The 19707-nt window shown below is 36.6% G+C and overlaps 2 protein-coding genes across 2 annotated transcripts in view; one reads left to right on the top strand and one right to left on the bottom strand.

Moving 5' to 3' along the window:
• Window positions 1-8199, bottom strand: part of LOC128988865 (uncharacterized) — a 41932-nt gene extending 33733 nt beyond the window's left edge. Inside the window, exon 1 of the mRNA XM_054410586.1 lies at window positions 7696-8199. Coding sequence (XP_054266561.1) covers window positions 7696-8174 — 479 coding nt within the window. The 5' untranslated portion in view covers window positions 8175-8199. The remainder of the gene's footprint in view (window positions 1-7695) is intronic.
• Window positions 8200-13320: 5121 nt separating this feature from the next.
• Window positions 13321-19707, top strand: LOC128988864 (collagen alpha-5(IV) chain-like). Its single transcript, XM_054410583.1, has 4 exons — window positions 13321-13637; window positions 15285-15487; window positions 16902-16935; window positions 19476-19707. Exons 1-4 carry the CDS (start codon window positions 13358-13360, stop codon window positions 19652-19654), a joined length of 696 nt encoding a protein of 231 aa, XP_054266558.1. The 5' UTR covers window positions 13321-13357; the 3' UTR covers window positions 19655-19707.

Below are 19707 nucleotides of genomic sequence, written 5' to 3'. Positions count from 1 at the left end.
CCGGGGATGAAGTTCCGGGGAAAGTAGGTCAAGTATCCAAATATGATGTAAGAGAGGAGGTTGGTGTTTTAGGGGCAGTAGGTGATGTCACCGGTTGTGAAGTACTGACATAAGTGGGTGTAGTATCCGAGGACGTAGCACTAGAAGAAGTAGTTGATGACCCTGCGGCTGAAGTACTAGGATATGTAGTTGAAGTTTCTGTGGGTGAAGAATCCAGAGAAGTGAATGTAGTACTTAGGGACATATCACGAGAAGAATTAGATAAAGTTTCTAGAGGTAAAGTCCTAGGAGAAGTAGTTGGAGTTTCGGGAGGTAAAGTTTCCAAAGAAATGGGTGTAGTATCCGCGGGAAAAGTATCAGAAGAAGAAGCTGTTGGACTCTGGGTATGAAGTACCAGGAGAAGTAGTTGAAATTTCAGGAAGTGAAGTACTCAGAGAAATAGGTGTAGTATCCGGGGACGCAGCACCAGAAGAAGTAGTTGAAATTTCTGGGGGTAAAGAACTGGAGAGTTTCGTATATCAAGTTCCTGTACTTAACGACACTTTGTTCAACCTATCATCAACTAAATGAGCTCCACCCGAAATGTGTGGAATCACTGGTTCCCTAAATTATTCAGCCTTTTCAATGAACATATTGCCCGGAGGTTTAACCATCGGGGTTGTTACATTCAAATCCAGAATTAATCCCACTTTGCAAAAGCACACAGAGATCGATAGAAGGAAAAAGATAACCATTATGCTGCCAAGACCAAGAAACACAGAGTAGTATTAAGATGGGAGGAGGAAATTGGTGGAGTTTCAAAGGCAAACCATTTTGATCTGCCGCCAAGAACTATCCGCAGTACTATACTGATAATAAGACCAATTCGTCAATACCGAGGCAAAAATGTGGTTCAGATGTTTTACCTTAAACTGTAGGTCCCTTAGTTGTCATTAGCTGTATGAGCTATTAATTAACAGCTGTGTCTAAGAAATATGTCGGCCTTAGTCACTATCATGACTACAAGATCATGCCACTCATCCTACCCTTATCTCCATTCATGCTTGGCTTAAAATACCTACTTTGTATGGTCGCCATTTCAATTAAAAGTAAGTAAAAAACAACAGGCGCTACTGCTCAAGGTGATATAAGATACAGTTTAGAGCTAACAAAATGAAGTCTTTTGGTGTCAAACAAAGAAAAGGTATCTTCAGTCGACAACCCTAATTGTGACGTCGTTGATACCGAGAGATTCTGACGTGCAACAAATTGTGGTTTAAGTAATATGTATTTGTTGGTATTATGAAACCATTGGTATTATGAGTTCATATCTTACAAAATGACTCTAATTTAACGACCTTATGTTTGGTTTTTAGTATAAATAACATAAATAATGTTTTCCAGTTTTCCTACCACTGCATGGGAATGATCACATATGGATCATTCCCGCTCACTTTATCAGCTGATTTCTTCACAGTTGTCGTTTCTACACCAATCAAAGCCGTGGATTCGATACGTTAGTTAATAACTGGTAAGTGAATAACATAATATTAAAAAAGCAAATTTAAAATTTATATTTAAAATTTAAATCTGTGTGTTATTATTAGTGTTAGTTAATGTGGTAGGAAAATCCTGTGTGTATTACGAGCGCAAACAGTCATTGCCGCTCTTGAAATGCCATCTTTTCTACAGTTCTCGAGTGCCAATAACGCACTTTGCGCTCTTAATACACAAGCACCTAGTCTGTTTAACCTATACTTAAAAAAAATAAATTAAATAATCTTTTATGTCTGCCATCAACTATCACAGGATGACTTATTAAGTGGTGGAACTATGTATGATTCACTAAAAATATTAGCACTTTTTATTAGGGACTCATTTCAACCATGTACTATTATTTACTATTCTATTACTAATATATACTATCTACTATAATATGAACCATGTAAAAACAAAATTATAAGAGCAGATTTTATAGACGGATTGTCTACTTAAGTACAATGGTCTCAATATCTAACCGTAAGAGCAGCCACTCTGTTTTTGCAAGATCCACCTTCATACGTAAAATGTACGTTAATATTAGCTATTTTATTTTATATTAGTTAAGCCGGGTTTTCCTAGGCGCGGAATCGGCGAGCAGAGAGAGGAACGCGGAGAGCGGACTCCACTTGTCTTAGGCAAATTAATGTTCCTGTTTTCCTAGAAGCGGAGCGGAATGCCATGTTAATTTCAATTCCGCTCTCTGCGTTCCTCTCTCCGCTCTCCGCTTCCGCGCCTAGGACAACCCAGCTTTAGGAGCAAGCTAGAAACATAGCTCGCGAGTTATAAGTACCACTTATTTATGTAAACAAAATTTCATTCCCTTCTGCACTACAATAATTATCTTATCACACTTAATGGTTAAGGTCATCAACTCGACTTAGTGTCTGTAGACGAATCACTTATTCAAAGTTCATATTGACCAAAATTTAATAACTATTTGGAAGTCTGGACAAAATTTGTTGCTTCATTTTGGGTTAACACATAGTATGAAGTGAAGAAACAAACCATTAAAATCTGTTTTATTCTCATTGGACATTGAATAGTGATCATACTGACTCTAACCCTTTTTTAATGCTAAGCATCCTTTTTCGAACATCTTATCTACACATTCTAGTATAATATCCCACTTAACTTCCTCGTTAACACACTTATCTTTGTTGTATACTCGTATATAGGTCTTGCCTACTAAGTCCGTTCTAACTTTTCTCGAACCGTTTCCGCTGGGGACGAAGCTGTTCAAAGCGCCAGTAAAGGTGTAGAAACCCTCATCCACATCTTCATCTTCGGGATCAACAGCACGAACCATCACAACCACTAACAGAGTGAACGAAACACAAAACAAAACTGACCTCATTGTGTTTGTATAATTAAACTATACTCGATGTTCGTTGTAATTTATACCCTTCTTATCATTATTTAAAAAGCTGTATTATGATTTACTACCAATTTACGATACAATGGTTACTCAAAGAAATTGAACAATTAATTATAGTTCGGTAAATAATAAATCTTTGTTGTACATAACAGTATTTAAAATTTTACTATGTGATAACTCTTCATTAATTTTATATACAGAACTACGATTATTCACCGTCAGCTGAAAAGTTTCCAGATATGTGAAATTAATTGCGTAGGCCTATGTCAATTTGTTTTGGTTGAGTGAGTTTTTTTGGTTTTTTTTTGTTGAGTGGAAGTTATTTCACAATACGCAAATAAACATAAATAATCAAAACTTTTGCTTCCTACTATATTAATGTGACCTGGCAATATATTAAATTAAATTACAGTTTTAATTTGAACATATTATATTTATATAAATCGAAATTGTGGACGTCTTCGGGGTGTAGTGTGAGGAACTAGAAGTAACCTACATAAATAATCATGTACAGTACTGTATAGTGGCCGGGTTCATGTTCTAGTTTTAGTAATACATCTCATGTTGGCGACCCCAAAACAAACTCAATTTAATATATAAACACGTGATTATTTTACCTTTATTCTGTCCAGCGATTCATTTTTCACCTCATAGGTGGATGACGATGCCTCTATATAATTGTCAAGGATTACAATTTTCTCTTATATTGAGGTAGCTAAAGCATTAAACAAGCACACAACAATCATAAGAGTACGTTTATAAACACGAATGTAAATTAAAAATTAGACAAATACTGCGGCTACACGTATGCATGCTTGCTTGAAATATCCAGACTGCAGTTTGGTTGGAAGGAGCGTTGACTACTGGGTAGAATTAAGGTGAAATACCGTTATTTGTTTGTTAAAGGATTCTAGTCTATAGACCTACCAGCAAATAAATCTGTAAAGTTTAAAAATAACTGTAAGGTAAAATAGATACTTAATGGTAATATTTTGAGTTTGCGATTTTTCACCGTTCATAGTTAGCTGTGTATACACATCACTGCCATGTGTTGGTACGTTACAAACTACTGCGTATCGTTGTTGTTAACTAACCATATGATGACTCTTGGACACAAGTGTTTAATGAATACTATTACACCAATTGAGGAAATGCGCCGTTCTTTACTACTGAAGGATAAAATCTTTGCTTGCACAACTGTCTTGCTAAACCGTGTCTGACAAATGTTTTGCAATACTTGCATAATGTGACACTGACGTGCCTTGCTAGCTAAGTGAATGTCAATTTCTTTGACTGTTATGAAGTGTCAGGTCATCTGTATCAGTGTCTAGCGTCTCTTCAGAAGTTGGTTTAATGTAATGGTTTCGATTAGTTATAGAAGTGGTCAAGCTTCCTCCGTTGACAATCAACACCGCAAATAACACAAACACTCCCACGTACAGCACAAACCTTGATGGCGTACACCCTATACAGTATAACCCACGTACAGCACACACCTTGATGGCGTACACCCTATACAGTATACACATCATGCCGACTAGAGATATGAAACGCTCCCACGTACAGCACAAACCTTGATGGCGTACACCCTATATACAGTATACACATCATGCCGACTAGAGATATGAAACGTGACCACGTACAGCACACACCTTGATGGCGTACACCCTATACAGTATACACATCATGCCGACTAGAGATATGAAACGTGACCACGTACAGCACACACCTTGATGGCGTACACCCTATACAGTATACACATCATGCCGACTAGAGATATGAAACGTGACCACGTACAGCACAAACCTTGATGGCGTACACCCTATACAGTATACACATCATGCCGACTAGAGATATGAAACGTGACCACGTACAGTACAAACCTTGATGGCGTACACCCTATACAGTATAACCCACGTACAGCACAAACCTTGATGGCGTACACCCTATACAGTATACACATCATGCCGACTAGAGATATGAAACGTGACCACGTACAGCACAAACCTTGATGGCGTACACCCTATACAGTATACACATCATGCCAACTAGAGATATGAAACGCTCCCACGTACAGCACAAACCTTGATGGCGTACACCCTATACAGTATACACATCATGCCGACTAGAGATATGAAACGTGACCACGTACAGCACTAACCTTGATGGCGTACACCCTATACAGTATACACATCATGCAGACTAGAGATATGAAACGCTCCCACGTACAGCACACACCTTGATGGCGTACACCCTATACAGTATACACATCATGCCAACTAGAGATATGAAACGCTCCCACGTACAGCACAAACCTTGATGGCGTACACCCTATACAGTATACACATCATGCCGACTAGAGATATGAAACGTGACCACGTACAGCACAAACCTTGATGGCGTACACCCTATACAGTATACACATCATGCAGACTAGAGATATGAAACGCTCCCACGTACAGCACACACCTTGATGGCGTACACCCTATACTGTATACACATCATGCCGACTAGAGATATGAAACGTGACCACGTACAGCACTAACCTTGATGGCGTACACCCTATACAGTATACACATCATGCCAACTAGAGATATGAAACGCTCCCACGTACAGCACAAACCTTGATGGCGTACACCCTATATACAGTATACACATCATGCCGACTAGAGATATGAAACGTGACCAGGTAAGATCATGGATTAAATGCCGGTTTACCGAGTATTTATGAAAAATATCTTACAAATCTCCTCGTGTTCAGGCTGTTACAAGCGACACTTATTTATTTACAGTTTAAAATTTAAATAATTTCCTCTTTCATCCAGCCGGATTACTTGGCTCACTTGCCAATGCACGAAGAACTAGCACGTGGCATACGAATCTTATAAGCTAAATCTCAAACACTGAGATTTTTTACTTCATATTTCAAATTCCAGAGTAAAATTAGGTTGTTCAAATCTATCCTACACCAGTAAACCCTACAAAATATACCCTATTGATATGTATATATTGATATCATTCACAACATGTAGGTACAACATGTTAACTCAATGCTGGAAATTCAAATAAATTTACCTCCTTTTAGACGCTGTCCCGGCATGTCCCGTTTTTCCGCCCTTGGCCTGGCGCACAACCGCGGACAGGAGCGTTGGCGAGGATCACGTTGGGAGCGATTCCAACAGGATCTACTTTTATTTTCTGCGGACAAGAGGGGCAGTCTGCATCTGACGTCACTGTTTCAAACGTTGTGTTGTCGGGGTAATCGACTTCTTCCTCAGTGGTGTAAACAGTCGTGTTTGCTGTAGTCGCTCTGACAGGGTAAACTGTCGTATTGCCGGAACATTTCACCAAACCAACACACGCGAGTAAGATGGACAGCGAACACTTCACGGCCATGGCAAAACTGGTCAAGATGACTTCTACAAGCCGGCTCCGCAAATACTCATATAAACGAGCAATTTGGCTTCCCTCCCAAGCCTCAAGGCCGTTTGTTGATTTAAATCCTCATCATGCAACTCGAGGAGTATTACAAGTTTGACATGATGAACGTTCTAATTATCATGCAACTCAGATCTAAAATAGAGTTCTTCCTATATTTTTCTATATTGTGATGACGAAATGAGACTAACATTATCACAGAAAAGTCTATACAGATTTAAATTTAACAATGTTTACTATCGTTGAACGAAACCCATATTGCAATTGACTGTAATACATTATTTAATTCGTAATTGTCGATATTACCGTTCGATTTTGGTATTCTAAAAGATTACGAATAAAAGGAGATTTAATTATTTTGTATATTTAAAATTGTTCAATATAAAAAAAGGATAAAATGTATGATTACACGTTGTAGCTATAAATTATTCAGGAATTTTACGGTTTTTTACAACTTTGGAAAAACATAATATATAGGTTTGCAAGATAAGTATGGTTTTAACATGGTATGTTTATGGAGTAATTCTATATTGTTTTGAAAAGTGTAGAATTACTTTACTTGTGTCTTTTCCAAAACAACAAACGATTAATTGTGAACACTTTAAGATATAGCAAAAGTACTTAATATTTTGCCATGACCAATTACAATTGTTTTATATCCTCAGTAAACTAAAAGCATTAGTAGTAAGTATTTTAGCTGGAGTATAGTAGAGGGTTCTAGAACTTTAGTATCTGTAGCAGGAAGTTAGGTAAATGGTTATATTGCATATTTAAAATTTTATATAGTAGATGGTGTCACCCACGAGGAAATATACTGCTGTCTCCTACTTTTTAGGAAAAAGACTGATTAATTATTAGATTTCTTTAGCAATCGACTTAAGAAACTAGGCTATTTTTTTTTTTTTTTTTTTTTTTGTAGTCTCCAAAAGTTTAACCGAAACACGCTTTTAATCTACAAAATCTTACTGCAACGCCTCTTTGAAATGCTAAGAGAATCTAGCAAGATAATCAATGCGGTCACTTGAAAATTGACTTTCATATTTACTCTGCGTAATTTATTTTCAAACTTGTTGAATATGGTTCATTTTAATTCATATTTATTTGATTCAACAAATTGTTAATCTTGCAAATTTTTAAGCCGAAAGTAAGGGAGCGAGTTGGTCTATTTAATGATAGAGAGCGGAACTTTGGTCCCGGAGGCCCCGTGTTGAAATCTCACCAATCACCAATGTGTTTTATCGAAGTGATATTGACGCCACCTCTATGCCTAGCCTAGTTATATGAAATCATGTGAACTTCGTGTGAAATAATCCCGGGCTAAGCCTATTAAATATTCCACCAGTAAGCTTGTATTGACTTACCTAAAGAGTTCTCTGCATCTGCCTTTACTGTCTCGCCGGCCAGAGTCACATTCTCTGACAGGAGCGTCGGCCACTGTCCGACCTCCGTCGTCTCCCACTGGCACGGGCGCCTTCTTGTCTGGTGTTGATGTCCCAGGGGAAGCAGAAGAAGAAGAGCTGGATGTATCCGTGGGCGAAGCTTCTGAAGACGATTCAACTTCCGTATTCGTCGAAGTTTCTGTACTCGGAGACTCTTCTTTCAGCCTATCAGCCACTGAATCACCCTGACTCTGAGTCTGAATGTCATTCGTTTCTACTTTACTGTTTCCACTGAAAATGCTTGTGATCACTTTCCCCCCGAATTGTTCAGCATTGTTAACGAGCTTCCCGAATATATTGTCCGGGGGTTTTACCGTAGAGGTTGTTCCTGTCACACCCGATATGAATCCCGCTTTGCAAGAGCACACAGAGATCAACAGAATGTAAAAGGTGGGTGTCATGATGCTGAGTGTACGAACTCGAGAGTGATAGCGAACAGTAGGAGGATATTCGTGGAGCTTCCAAGGTCAACCTCTCGGTAAATCAAGAGGCAATCTTGTGGAAACCGCATTGATTATACAGCTGGATCTGTTTGGAATTAAAAAACCTACTTCCTGTGTTTTGTACATAGTGTGAAACTTCAGCACACGTGAAAAAAACTACCTTTCAGTGTATTAGTCTAAAGGTAATATAATAAAAGTTTGTACTAAGTTTCGTCTCAAGCCCATCTTTATATTTTTCATGTAGAGGCACATGTCTTAGTGAACCCTTTAAATGATAATAACTAATATTGTAATAATAAATCTGTATTGTTAAATAATAACAATAGTTCATATTAACATAATTTATTAGATAGTTTAGGTAGGTTCTTAGACGCAATGTATAAAAACGCCGGATCATATCTCATCATATTATTATTATGACCATACAAGTGCTTACAAATTGATTCTTAGACATAACTGTTTGTTAAAATAATCATGAAATGCGATTGATATATGTTTGTTTCAAGTATGTACCTATTTACAAAACATATCAGTGGTTCTAATAATTACAATCACGGTGTTACATGTTTAGGTGTAATGCCTTTAACACCTCAGTCCAGAAAACCGTCGATTTTTAACACACCCAACATAAAAATACAGTATATACTTTTGATATGATTCGCATTTCCTTTAATCCCATTATTTTAAACCATCAACGAAGCCGAGTAGTGTAACAAACTATTTCATATGAATGAATGATTTATTCCGTTAAATTTGCTACATATTATAAATGTTTACAACTTTTTACTATAACTATTAAGATATATAATCAAGAAAACAGAAAGAAAAATTTAACAAAGCTTTGACCTTAATGTTAACTATTTACTAGCAAGGGAGGCTAAATATCATTGACATTCTTGAGTGGTATTGTAAATTAATATCCGTCAGTATTTATTCTGTACGACTACTCATATAAATTTCAATATTGACAGTTTTACAGTATTAAGTTTTTCGTGTTTTGTTTTCTGTTCGTGTTATATGTGTTCTCAATGTCAATGACGCATCTAGCCAAATCGGATAGTTAACCTTATTGATGTCTTTGTTATACCTGACGATGGACTTATCCTACAGTCCGAAACTATAGTAGTGTACTACTAAAATAAGGATCACTTGACGAAGCCAGGATTTTATCTATGTGATAATGTCGCGATTATCTAGGACTAGTATGAAGTAATGTGTAAAACAGTCGTAGAATATAGCGTCCTATGATGTGAAGGTGAAACATAAAAAAGGTAACAAATATATCGATATAGTTTGTACCGATTTTATAACCAATTAACTATAATTAACATTAAAGCTCCCATATTTAACAAATATACTTCTACTATACTTATCATTCTTGATGCGTGAAAAATCACACCTAATTAAAACCAAATCGTCTCTATGTGTTTAAAGGTTGTTTTTAAATAATTACGAGGTTTCTCGTTTCATTTACCACTCACCTGACCACCTCTCTACATTTGCCCGCCTGGTCTCTCTTAGCACCTCCATCACATCCTCTGGCAGGTGCTTCCACCACAACTCTCCTGTCCTCATCATCTACCGGTACATGAGGCTTCTTGGTAGTAGAGGATTCTAGACCTGTAGTAGGCCTATCTGTGGAATACTCGTCAACGGAAACTTCTGGTGTTCCACTTCCCCCGGTCGGATTGTTATTTTCCTTATCATGTTTTAACACCCCTGTTATAGCACTCCCTACCTGAACTGCATGACTGAAGGTGTTGTACGGTTCAAATACATCTGGTGATTTAGGCTGAACTGTTGTTGAACCAGGAAAGAGTCCGAACCCGATTAGTCCTGAGTCACCACTTTTTAAGACGAATAGGAAGAATAACACACTATGTTTGGACCACATGATCTTCACGAAGCGACTCGCAACACAGGTTGCTTCTGGTAGAGAAGGAGAGCAGGTGTTATTAATGTTCAGGATCAGGATGAGCAACTTCAAAACAACGGTACCAATGGACTACTTCAGTGGGGAAATCAGGCGGAACCAGTTTTATGTTCTGATCGTGATACCACAGAACGTTTCGTTTTAAGTGTGCATTAAGGTGACACAGTACTCCCTATCCCGCCCATGTTAAAATGCCAGTTTTTAGGTACACATAACTTTAACAAATATTAACCTATCAATTTGAAATTTTTGTACCAAGTTTAATACATTATTACCAACAATAATATGAAGCAAAAAAAGGTTTTGAGCAAAATTAAACTGTAAGTATGATTTTAAAAATGTTATAAAATATTTTAATTTTTTAACATAAAATATTTTTTTATTTAAAAGGTTTTTGGTTGTCATGGAAACTGATTCGTATTATTGTTCCTTATCATATGAGGAACACACACACCAATTTTTATTGAAATTGGATTATAAGTGAGGAAGAAAAGTGTACCTGACTAAAAACCACTTGACTTTCGGAAAACGACAAAAGTACCCCCTGTCACAGGTAGTAGTAGGACCCTTGGGCATGCTAAAGTAAGAGTGTATAAAAGTCGCTGTACAGCTTAAAATAATTTTTTTCTTCCATAATATTTGGTATGTACGTGTTCAGGAAAGTGTGTTCTACAAAACTAAATAATAAAAAATGTTTAACAAATTTTAATATTCGACGGCGTACTTTCTGCGTCTTGATTAGTAGTAGGACCTTGGACATGCTAAATTAGGCTGCAATAGTTTATAGAAGTAGCAGAAAATTTTTAAAATAATTTTTTCTTCCTTAATTTTTATTATCTACGTGTTCAGAAAAGTCTGTTCTACAAAAATAAATAATAAAAAAAATTAAAAAAATATATATTTGAGTACTGTGTTACCTTAATAACGGTTTTGTAAAAAGATATTGGAATCGATAGGTAATCGATATTTTAAGCGAAATTTAACCAAGCTATAGTATTTCTCAGTAAATTTAAAATCGCTGTCATTGGAATAGGTAAATAAATTGAATAACGGCAACTCCAGCCACACTTTTCGACCTATGCTTTTTGGCGTTAACATTACAATATATGCTGTATTTTTGTGTTAAGCATGTTTAAAATATACATGCTACACCTCAATAGATCTCTTTTGAATACACTTAGTAGTAGAAATAGTAGAATGGTGGTTCCATGTTTGGTGGTCGAATTCAACTATGTTTTAGTTACAAAGAGAGCGAGACAGTCATATTCCTTACCTACAAGAGGTTTAATGAAGGAGACTTTATCAACACTTTGTCTCCCACATAACTGTACAGAGAGAAATCACAAGTAATCAACCTGAGTCAACAGAGGACATCGCAGCTTTGTGTCAGCTACACGGCAGATCCAACATGCAGCCCATTCATCCCATTCTCTTCCAACATTCAATTTTGCATGATTTTCACCAAGATATTCCCTTACCTACATTGCTGTGTTAATAGCTTGTATGAGATAACATGTTTAGCTCGTTCTGCATACCTTAACCGTCTCTTGTGAAATCTAAAGCTCAAATCCCATTTCCTAGTCCAACTTCTTCTAAGTACAACAGTTACACTTGACTTGAGTATACCACCAGTGACCATAGAATGTATGGTAGCTGGTTACCACAGACCTTTCAGTGTCATTTCTTTAATTCAAATAACCTATAGTGCGGAACTTCCTATCACAAACGTAGACGAGCCTCTTATTAGTAGGGTCTTTGTAAAAACGCGTACTATATTAACGTTGAACAACAATAACTGACTAACTGTTTTCTAACTCAATCGAACAACAATATTTCTCTAAAATTGAAAGAGCTATTTCCATCATAAATGTTCAACTTTGCCCCTTAACACTTGGTTTAAATTGGGCGTGAACTTCAGCGGTTTTAAATAAACCTTAAGGCATTTTACTACCCAACAATATCAGCTACGCCGACATAAGGTATGTAACTAGTAGTTTATATGTTTATAAAGTAGTTTCTTTATTTTACTATCACGCTGTACATTTGCTCATACGTACTGTAATTCATAGGGAAGATATATTTCTAAATGACACAACTGCTATTCGTAATTTACGTAATGATATCCATAAGAATGCTTTATGAGCTGTCGACTTTTCGTTTGTTGAACTGACCACGACGTAGAAACACAGTTAGTGTCCTTAGATTTAAAGTTTACATTACAACGGACACTGTTTAAAAAAAGACCACATCAAAATGTAATGTTACAAAAACAAGCTTAACTCAAATATATACGAACTGATTATTTACAAATAGTCTTATTTATACCAACTAGTTTCAATCAATACCACTGGCAAACCAAAATTAATCTAGTTTATCTAGGCCTATATGGCCCGGTTTCCCCAAAATGGTGTAAACTACGTTTATAATAAATTAGTTTATTTTTAAACTCCGTTTAAAATGTGTGTTCGGTTACCCCAACATTTTACTGGCTTCGTTTAAGATAAACGGCAATTCGAGCGGTTGGCAATCCTGAATGTGTATTTGTAAGGAATCTTCGGTGGGCTTTGGGCTAGTGCTTCCTACAACCACCACAACGCAACGCTACATCTCAGTAGAGCAGACAGCAAAGTGTGAATGCAGCTAAAATAACATCACTGTTATCAAGTTATTATAAGTTGTTGTCAAATTCAGATTCATTCCATTTATTGAAATGGTCAATTCTGTCCCTTATTTTAGTAGGCCCTCTCTAAGCTAACCCTAAACCAAGCCTATTTTCGTCCAAATGAATTTGTAGTTGCTTCAATTATTATTGTTTTAACACCTACTTTTTGTTTTGATTTGAGGTTATGTTACTGTTGTAACTTACTAATTTGAACTCAGTTTATTTTATCCCCAGTAGTTAAACCAAGTCGAGAGGTGGTTTAGTTTGAACTTAGATTAATGCCTAGTTTAAATTTGGGGAAACACAAATCAAAGTTAAACTAAGTTTAAATCGCCGTTTAACTTAAAACTAAGTTCAAATGAGTTGGGGAAACCGGGCCTTAGTGTTTTAATGTTATTTGTGTGGTAAGCCTTGTTCCTACTAAAACCCTTACTAATCTTAAACCAAAAACAAACTTTGACCACAGAAAAACAGTCGATAACGTCAGGGTTATCAGAAGCATTGTTGTACATAAACACACAATCAACAAAGTTAGAAGTCATAGCCATGCTAGTGGGACTGGTGGTTTTACTGGTAGTCTACAGTGTGACTGGGAATATATGCCAGAGAGGGTTTCAAGGCCCCCCAGGTTTACCCGGGATACCTGGGAGGCCGGGAGAGAAAGGTGACAAGGGAGATCCAGGTCTTCCAGGTCTACCGTCGGAAGTGAAACCAAATCCAGAATTAGCTGAGAAGGGAGAGCCCGGCCCCCCAGGACTACCAGCCTACAGGGAAGCGGCGAGAGCGAAAAGGTCCTTGGGGCAGCATCATCAAGATAATGTTCAAGGTATGATTGTAATCTACAAATTTTAACAAGTTGTACAAGTTACAAGTTAACAAGTTAACAAGTTGTGGAAGTTAGTATTAGAAAGTTTATGTGTAGCAAAAGTTTTGTGAAAATTAAAATATAATATATTAGTGTAAATCTTTCTCTGCAGTAAACCATAAAATGACGAGAGGGAATGGTTCACTAAATAAAAATGTAATTTTTTTATTAGATGAGGTTTATGTTTTATGATTATTTCCTCGTATGATTTTTTTTCCTTTGCATGTTTTCCTTTTACATGTTTCCTTTACGAGTTAAAGTTACAAGACTAGCATAGTTTGGACTATTTTGCATGCCTGTGTATTAGGCCTTAAAATTTAGATATTTTCCAAATGCAAGGAAAAATGTACTTTTTACAAATTTAAGAGATTTAATGTTCAAATTTAATGTTTACAAAGTACACTTTTACAACCATTGTTTTCCATTACCACTACAATCTTCAAAGATTTTTATTTAGAGGCAGACACTTCAGTACTTATACTTTCTTTTATCGTAGACTTTGGATGCTAGAACCACGAGGGGTCTAGGAATCTAAAGTCTTATAGATCTATGTTTCATGCTCAGTTATCCTACTTTTGAGAGCACTGAGTGGTTGGTGTGCATCTATCTCTACACTAGATTTAAACAAAAAATGTCTCCTCTGCGTCCTCTCGTTGCAAAGCATGGCTAATTATGATATCATTGAGTTTGAAAAGATTAATTTTGAATGTGGTTTTGTGGGAAGAATGACGGAGGAGTTATTACTCTATGTTATTAAAGTGTGTGATTATTCTCTTATTTACTAAACCCATAGAATAAAATATTTATTCTATTGTAAAAAAGATTATTCTCCTTCTATCACTTTTCAGCCCTGGCATTGTGACCCTATCGCGATGCCGCAAGTTTATCTAACAGCAATATGTATATTGATTTGATTGTGTAGTCTGTTATAATATAGTTTTGAGTCTAGGGTTAGTCTTTCATTGAATTCAGATCTACCATTAATTCAGTATATTTGCTTGCTTAGTTTTTGTTTGAAAAAATGTAATATATTCCCTTTGGCATGCAATTGTAGGTTATGCGGGAATCGGCCGTTGGTACACCAGGATGCTAACTAATTGATAAGTCAATTTGTATACTGCATGGTATGGACACATATCGTAAGCGAATCTGACGTTTGTGTGTCCATTTGTATATCAAAACATACAACAAACACGCTGCCGTTTATCGTTTTGGATTTTTTATTATTCTTTGTGTTACTGTACGATGTATTTTTACACTATTTTATTTAGGGTGTCTTTTAAATTGTTTTAAGGAAACTGTCCGAAACCTAATATTGTCACTACGGTATTCAATGTCAACCTGTTATTGGAAAGCAAAATCAGTTGATAATTCAATGGCAAAACTGGCACCTGGGTCCATGACTTTGCTTGGAAACCTCTAGGCACTATAACCACATTACTACCCTGATTATTTATTATGTTATCATACAAAATAAAACCTATTATAATTTTCCCCTATCTTATTAGTAATTCTTGGCACATTTGTATGAATTTAGAAGTTCGTATAGTTGGATTATTAACTATGGTTTCTTTCAAAATAATAATTAAGGTTTTTTAATGGTGCCAGGTCCCAAGTCCAGAACAGTTCGTGGCGTGTCTCAGGGACTCCCAGGAGAACCGGGATATCCAGGAATGATCGGAATGCCTGGAATGCCTGGACGACCGGGAGAAAGGGGGGATCCAGGACTCCCCGCACCACCACTTGTAGTTAAGGGTCAAAAGGGGGAGAAAGGTCCCAAAGGGGAATGTTTAGAAGGACCTCCACCAAAGGTAATACTTCAGTCAACTTATGATATTTTTGTTGTTGTTCTTAAAATAAGAAAAATGGTCGGCATTTTATACATAAATAAGATCATACGACGGAAAATGTCGTTTTTTAAGTTTTATGTTTATTCATTGTATTACAATAACGCGTGATCGATTATACAAGACGATTAAGTTGGAATACAAACTACTAACCAATTGTAATTAATATTTAACATAAAATATATTGTATGATTGGCTTTGAGGATTGTTTATAAAAGCGTATTTTGCTATACATCATTATTGTGATTAATGCTAGATTATCCAAAAAAGATTAATACTTTTAGCTTTTCAATTTTTACTTGTAACAAGAGTAGTGTTAATCTTTTATCCTCGCCTTTTGATCCCCGCCAAGTCACCAAAGGATTTTATCTAAGTGATAATGCCGCAACCCCTAGGTCTAGCCTGAAGTAATGTGAAAAACAATCCCAGGCTCGTGCCTAGAGTCCTAGGACAAAAAAAAAATCTTTTATCCTAAAAACAGTAACCTCAAATACACGATTTTTTTATCCGTTCATTTTATAGGTATGAGTAAATCTTTGCGTTTATTTATTTTATCACTACCACAGACATACATGGAACATTTTTAAAGGACACTTTATGCATCATAAAATGTTTGGTTAAGATGAATCTTAAGTTGGGTACCGATCTTAATCGAATTAAATCTATCAATTATTAACGTTAGGCTACATTTTTATTAAAATATCAATTTCTTTTATATTTTTAAACATAATTGCTGGGTAACATTCAGCTGAAAGTATAAATGCCTGCAATATTATCATTTTACATTTTGACACAAACAATAAAGCTGGTAGAATACATTAACTTACTAATATTATAAATGTGAAAGTGTGTGTGTTTGTTTGTTTGTTTGAAGTTCAATCAAGCAATAACTACTGGACGCATTTGGCTGAAATTTGGCATGATAATAGCTAACATTCCCGACTAACATATCTATTCTTATCTCAAAATTCCTTTCGGACTCCGCCCCAGATTAAAAAAGAATTACTTATGGGTTGTAAGATATTTAGCCATAAAAAAACTGTCGCCATTTTTAAATGGTACAACGTAGAAACTTGATACTTAATACTACTCACTTGATACTACTTGAAACTTGATACTACTCAATTCAGTAACGCATCTTGTTATTCCACGTACACATACCAAGTTTAAAGTAATACCTCAGGAGGTTCGGAAGATTTGATTAATTACGTAAAAAACAAAAACAGACCCACGGACAGAAAACTTTTGGACGTATTATGTTTGTGTTAAATTTTTGTTCTTATTTTTACCTCTACAATCATTTAATACATATTTTACCACAATTTCCGGACACCGTGTATATATTTCAGTATTGTAATACAAATCTTTGTTGTTTCAGCCTGTATCTGTGCCTGTGAATAGACCCAAAAGAGGTAAATATTAGATCCATTAGGCAATATTAATACAGTACATGTTAAGGCCCAATTCACACCGAACGGACGTCGGGCGGAGACGTGGCACGGACGAGGCACAGACGTGGCAGTGACGTGGCGTGTTCAATGCACACCGAAGGGACGGTGAAGGGACGGTACAGTGGCGAGACAACCTGTATGTAGACTAGACGCTTTGGTTTTTGCGTATTTCTATTAATGTCAATGGTGTTAGTTAATTTCTGTCAACTTAATTAGTACAAACAAGGGAATTGTTCTACTTCCTCACAACATTTGATATTAAATTCAATGTCGTCTCACATATTGAAGAAACAACTCACAATCTACACACAAAAACAACTCTACACAACAAGGTTGGTAAGTACAAGCACACTATACACAAGAAGTTTGGTAAGTATAGTACAATATTTGCAGTCCGAACAACGGGCGCGCTACGGACATGCCACTTCCGATACGCCACGAGGGACGCCGAAGCGACGTGGCGGTGGCGGGAGGGCGGCCGCCCGCGCCACGTCACTTGTGTGTGCATTGACCAATTTGTTTACATGGGGAGGCGAGGAACGGACATATGTCCTCGCCACGTCCGTGCCACGTCTCCGCCCGACGTCCGTTCGGTGTGAATTGGGCCTTAAATGGTCGGAATAGTCTAGTTTTCATCCGAATACTTTTTAAGGACGTTCTAACGGTTGGAGATTTTGGTGAGCAAGCTGGTTTGATAGTAGGGCCCAAGGTCGTGAGCTCATATCCCCTCATTCACCAACAACGGATTTCATCAAAGCGATAATGCCACAACTTTAGGTCGTAACGTTAGACTTATGTAAAAACTTAGCCTAGTTTGTTCAAAATACTTTGAAATTAATAAATAAATTCGTTTAACACTTATTAATTAATAAAAATGCTTTGTCGTCATATTGCAGCAAAAACAGCCGTTTTTGATTCATGTGTTGCAGGTTTAAAGTGGCATTTTTAATAATTATTAAAAACTATATTCGTATATTCTTTTCCTACAGTTACCTAACAAGGTACATGTTCTCTCACTGATTTAAAAAGCAAAGTGGCCAATCCGCTCATTAGTGAGACAATGTTAAAATTGTCTCACTCTAATTACTTTGTCTCACTCACTCCAGATTTGCAACGTGAAGGCACGAAATAGTGAGCGCGTAACATGCAGCCAAGGTTGTATGCGCGTGAAATACGTTGGCAGCACTGGCTGTAAATCAGCTGGTCAGCTGTTGTACTGTTGTATCATTAAATGTAATATTAAAAGTTCACTTCTGTGTAAAAATATGTCACGTTTCTTAAACAATTTATTTGTCTTACTAGCTGTGTGCCCGTTCTACGCACGGGGATCTTATAGTAGTCAGTTGAAACCTTCTTAGATTAAGATTAAGAGCAGCAATTAGTTTGCATATTTGCAGATATGCTGGCAAAACTATTATATATAAACCTTCGCAAATACAGTATCTGACAGTTCCATTCCTTACTCGCCTACGGCTCGTGAGTAGGTATTTCTTGCTCCCTTTGCTCACTAGTTGCACAAATAACTATATTTTTAGTCACTTTCTCAAGGTTGGATTTTGTCGGATTATGTATATATTGTAAAGCAAACTGAGTCGAATACCACTTCAATCGCTTGTAAAGCAATTTTGAACCAGTCAATGATAATTTTACGAGACTCTACCTGAATACAGTACAAAGGAAAACGTTTGGCAAAGACAATTGAACAATGAATACACAGAATGTATCATAGGACTTTTTGGAAACTACCACAACTGATCAAATAGTATAGTTATTTGTGTAACTAGTGTGCAAAGTGCCACTATGCTGCACATGAGAGAAATGTATACGCACGAGCCACAGGCGAGTGTCGAAAGCTTCTTGAGTGCAGCAAAGGCCATTTGCGCTCGTGTCTCTCGTGTTAATCGTAGAATTAACAAATCATTCAAATACTAAGAACACGTTTTTAGATTAGGTTATATCCAAGCGTTGAATGAAATGGGAACTACTGCACCAGCTGATCGTAGTCGTAGTAGTGTGTTGCCAACTTATTTACAAGCGTACACGTATTACGCGCCTAATAAAAGCACACTGTTTTCTGTTGTTTGGTCCCAACTTCTATTAATCTTAATCCCTCCTGAAATCAGTTAAAAGATAAGAGAATGCAGGCAATTTTCATGGATACGTATATTTAGGAAGAAACCGGCTTCAGAATGGTCAACCGTGCTTCCATATATGGTCATCAAAAACCATATATGGCTTTATAAAAACATATATAGAATTTTGATGTGATAAGGGGTACCAGAGGCTTAATGTTTATACTATCTACCAGTCAACTAAGATCTAACTAAATAGGGAAAAGTCTTTGCTCATCCAAAACCCGGTGTTAACAATATTTGTAAAACTATACAAATATCAAAATAACAATCTTAAATGTTCATATTACCCCAGTGTTGCTGAAAGTTAAATCTCTGTAGTCAAAAGTATTTACACAGATGCTTTTTACTACGTTGTTTTATTTTCAGATATAAACTTCTGTATACCTGGATTGCCAGGACCTGCAGGATTACCAGGATTTCCTGGACTTCACAGAGTTAAAGGAGAAAAAGGAGAAAGAGGATTTGATGGATCCCCTGGACATGTTACCTACATCAAGGGAGAGCCGGGCGACCCTGGAGAGCCGGGTACTTGTGACGCACGATGAGATTATCAATGTACTTTCTCTCACTCGAATATTATAAACTTGAATTTTTACTA

Source organism: Macrosteles quadrilineatus, unplaced genomic scaffold, assembly GCF_028750875.1.
Source record: "Macrosteles quadrilineatus isolate MER2022 unplaced genomic scaffold, UCM_ALF_1.0 Scaffold_3__2_contigs__length_128488019, whole genome shotgun sequence".
In the NCBI taxonomy this organism is placed as follows: Eukaryota; Metazoa; Arthropoda; class Insecta; order Hemiptera; family Cicadellidae; genus Macrosteles; species Macrosteles quadrilineatus.
Note: the sequence above shows the minus strand (reverse complement) of the source record. Positions and strands in the feature narration are given on the sequence as shown.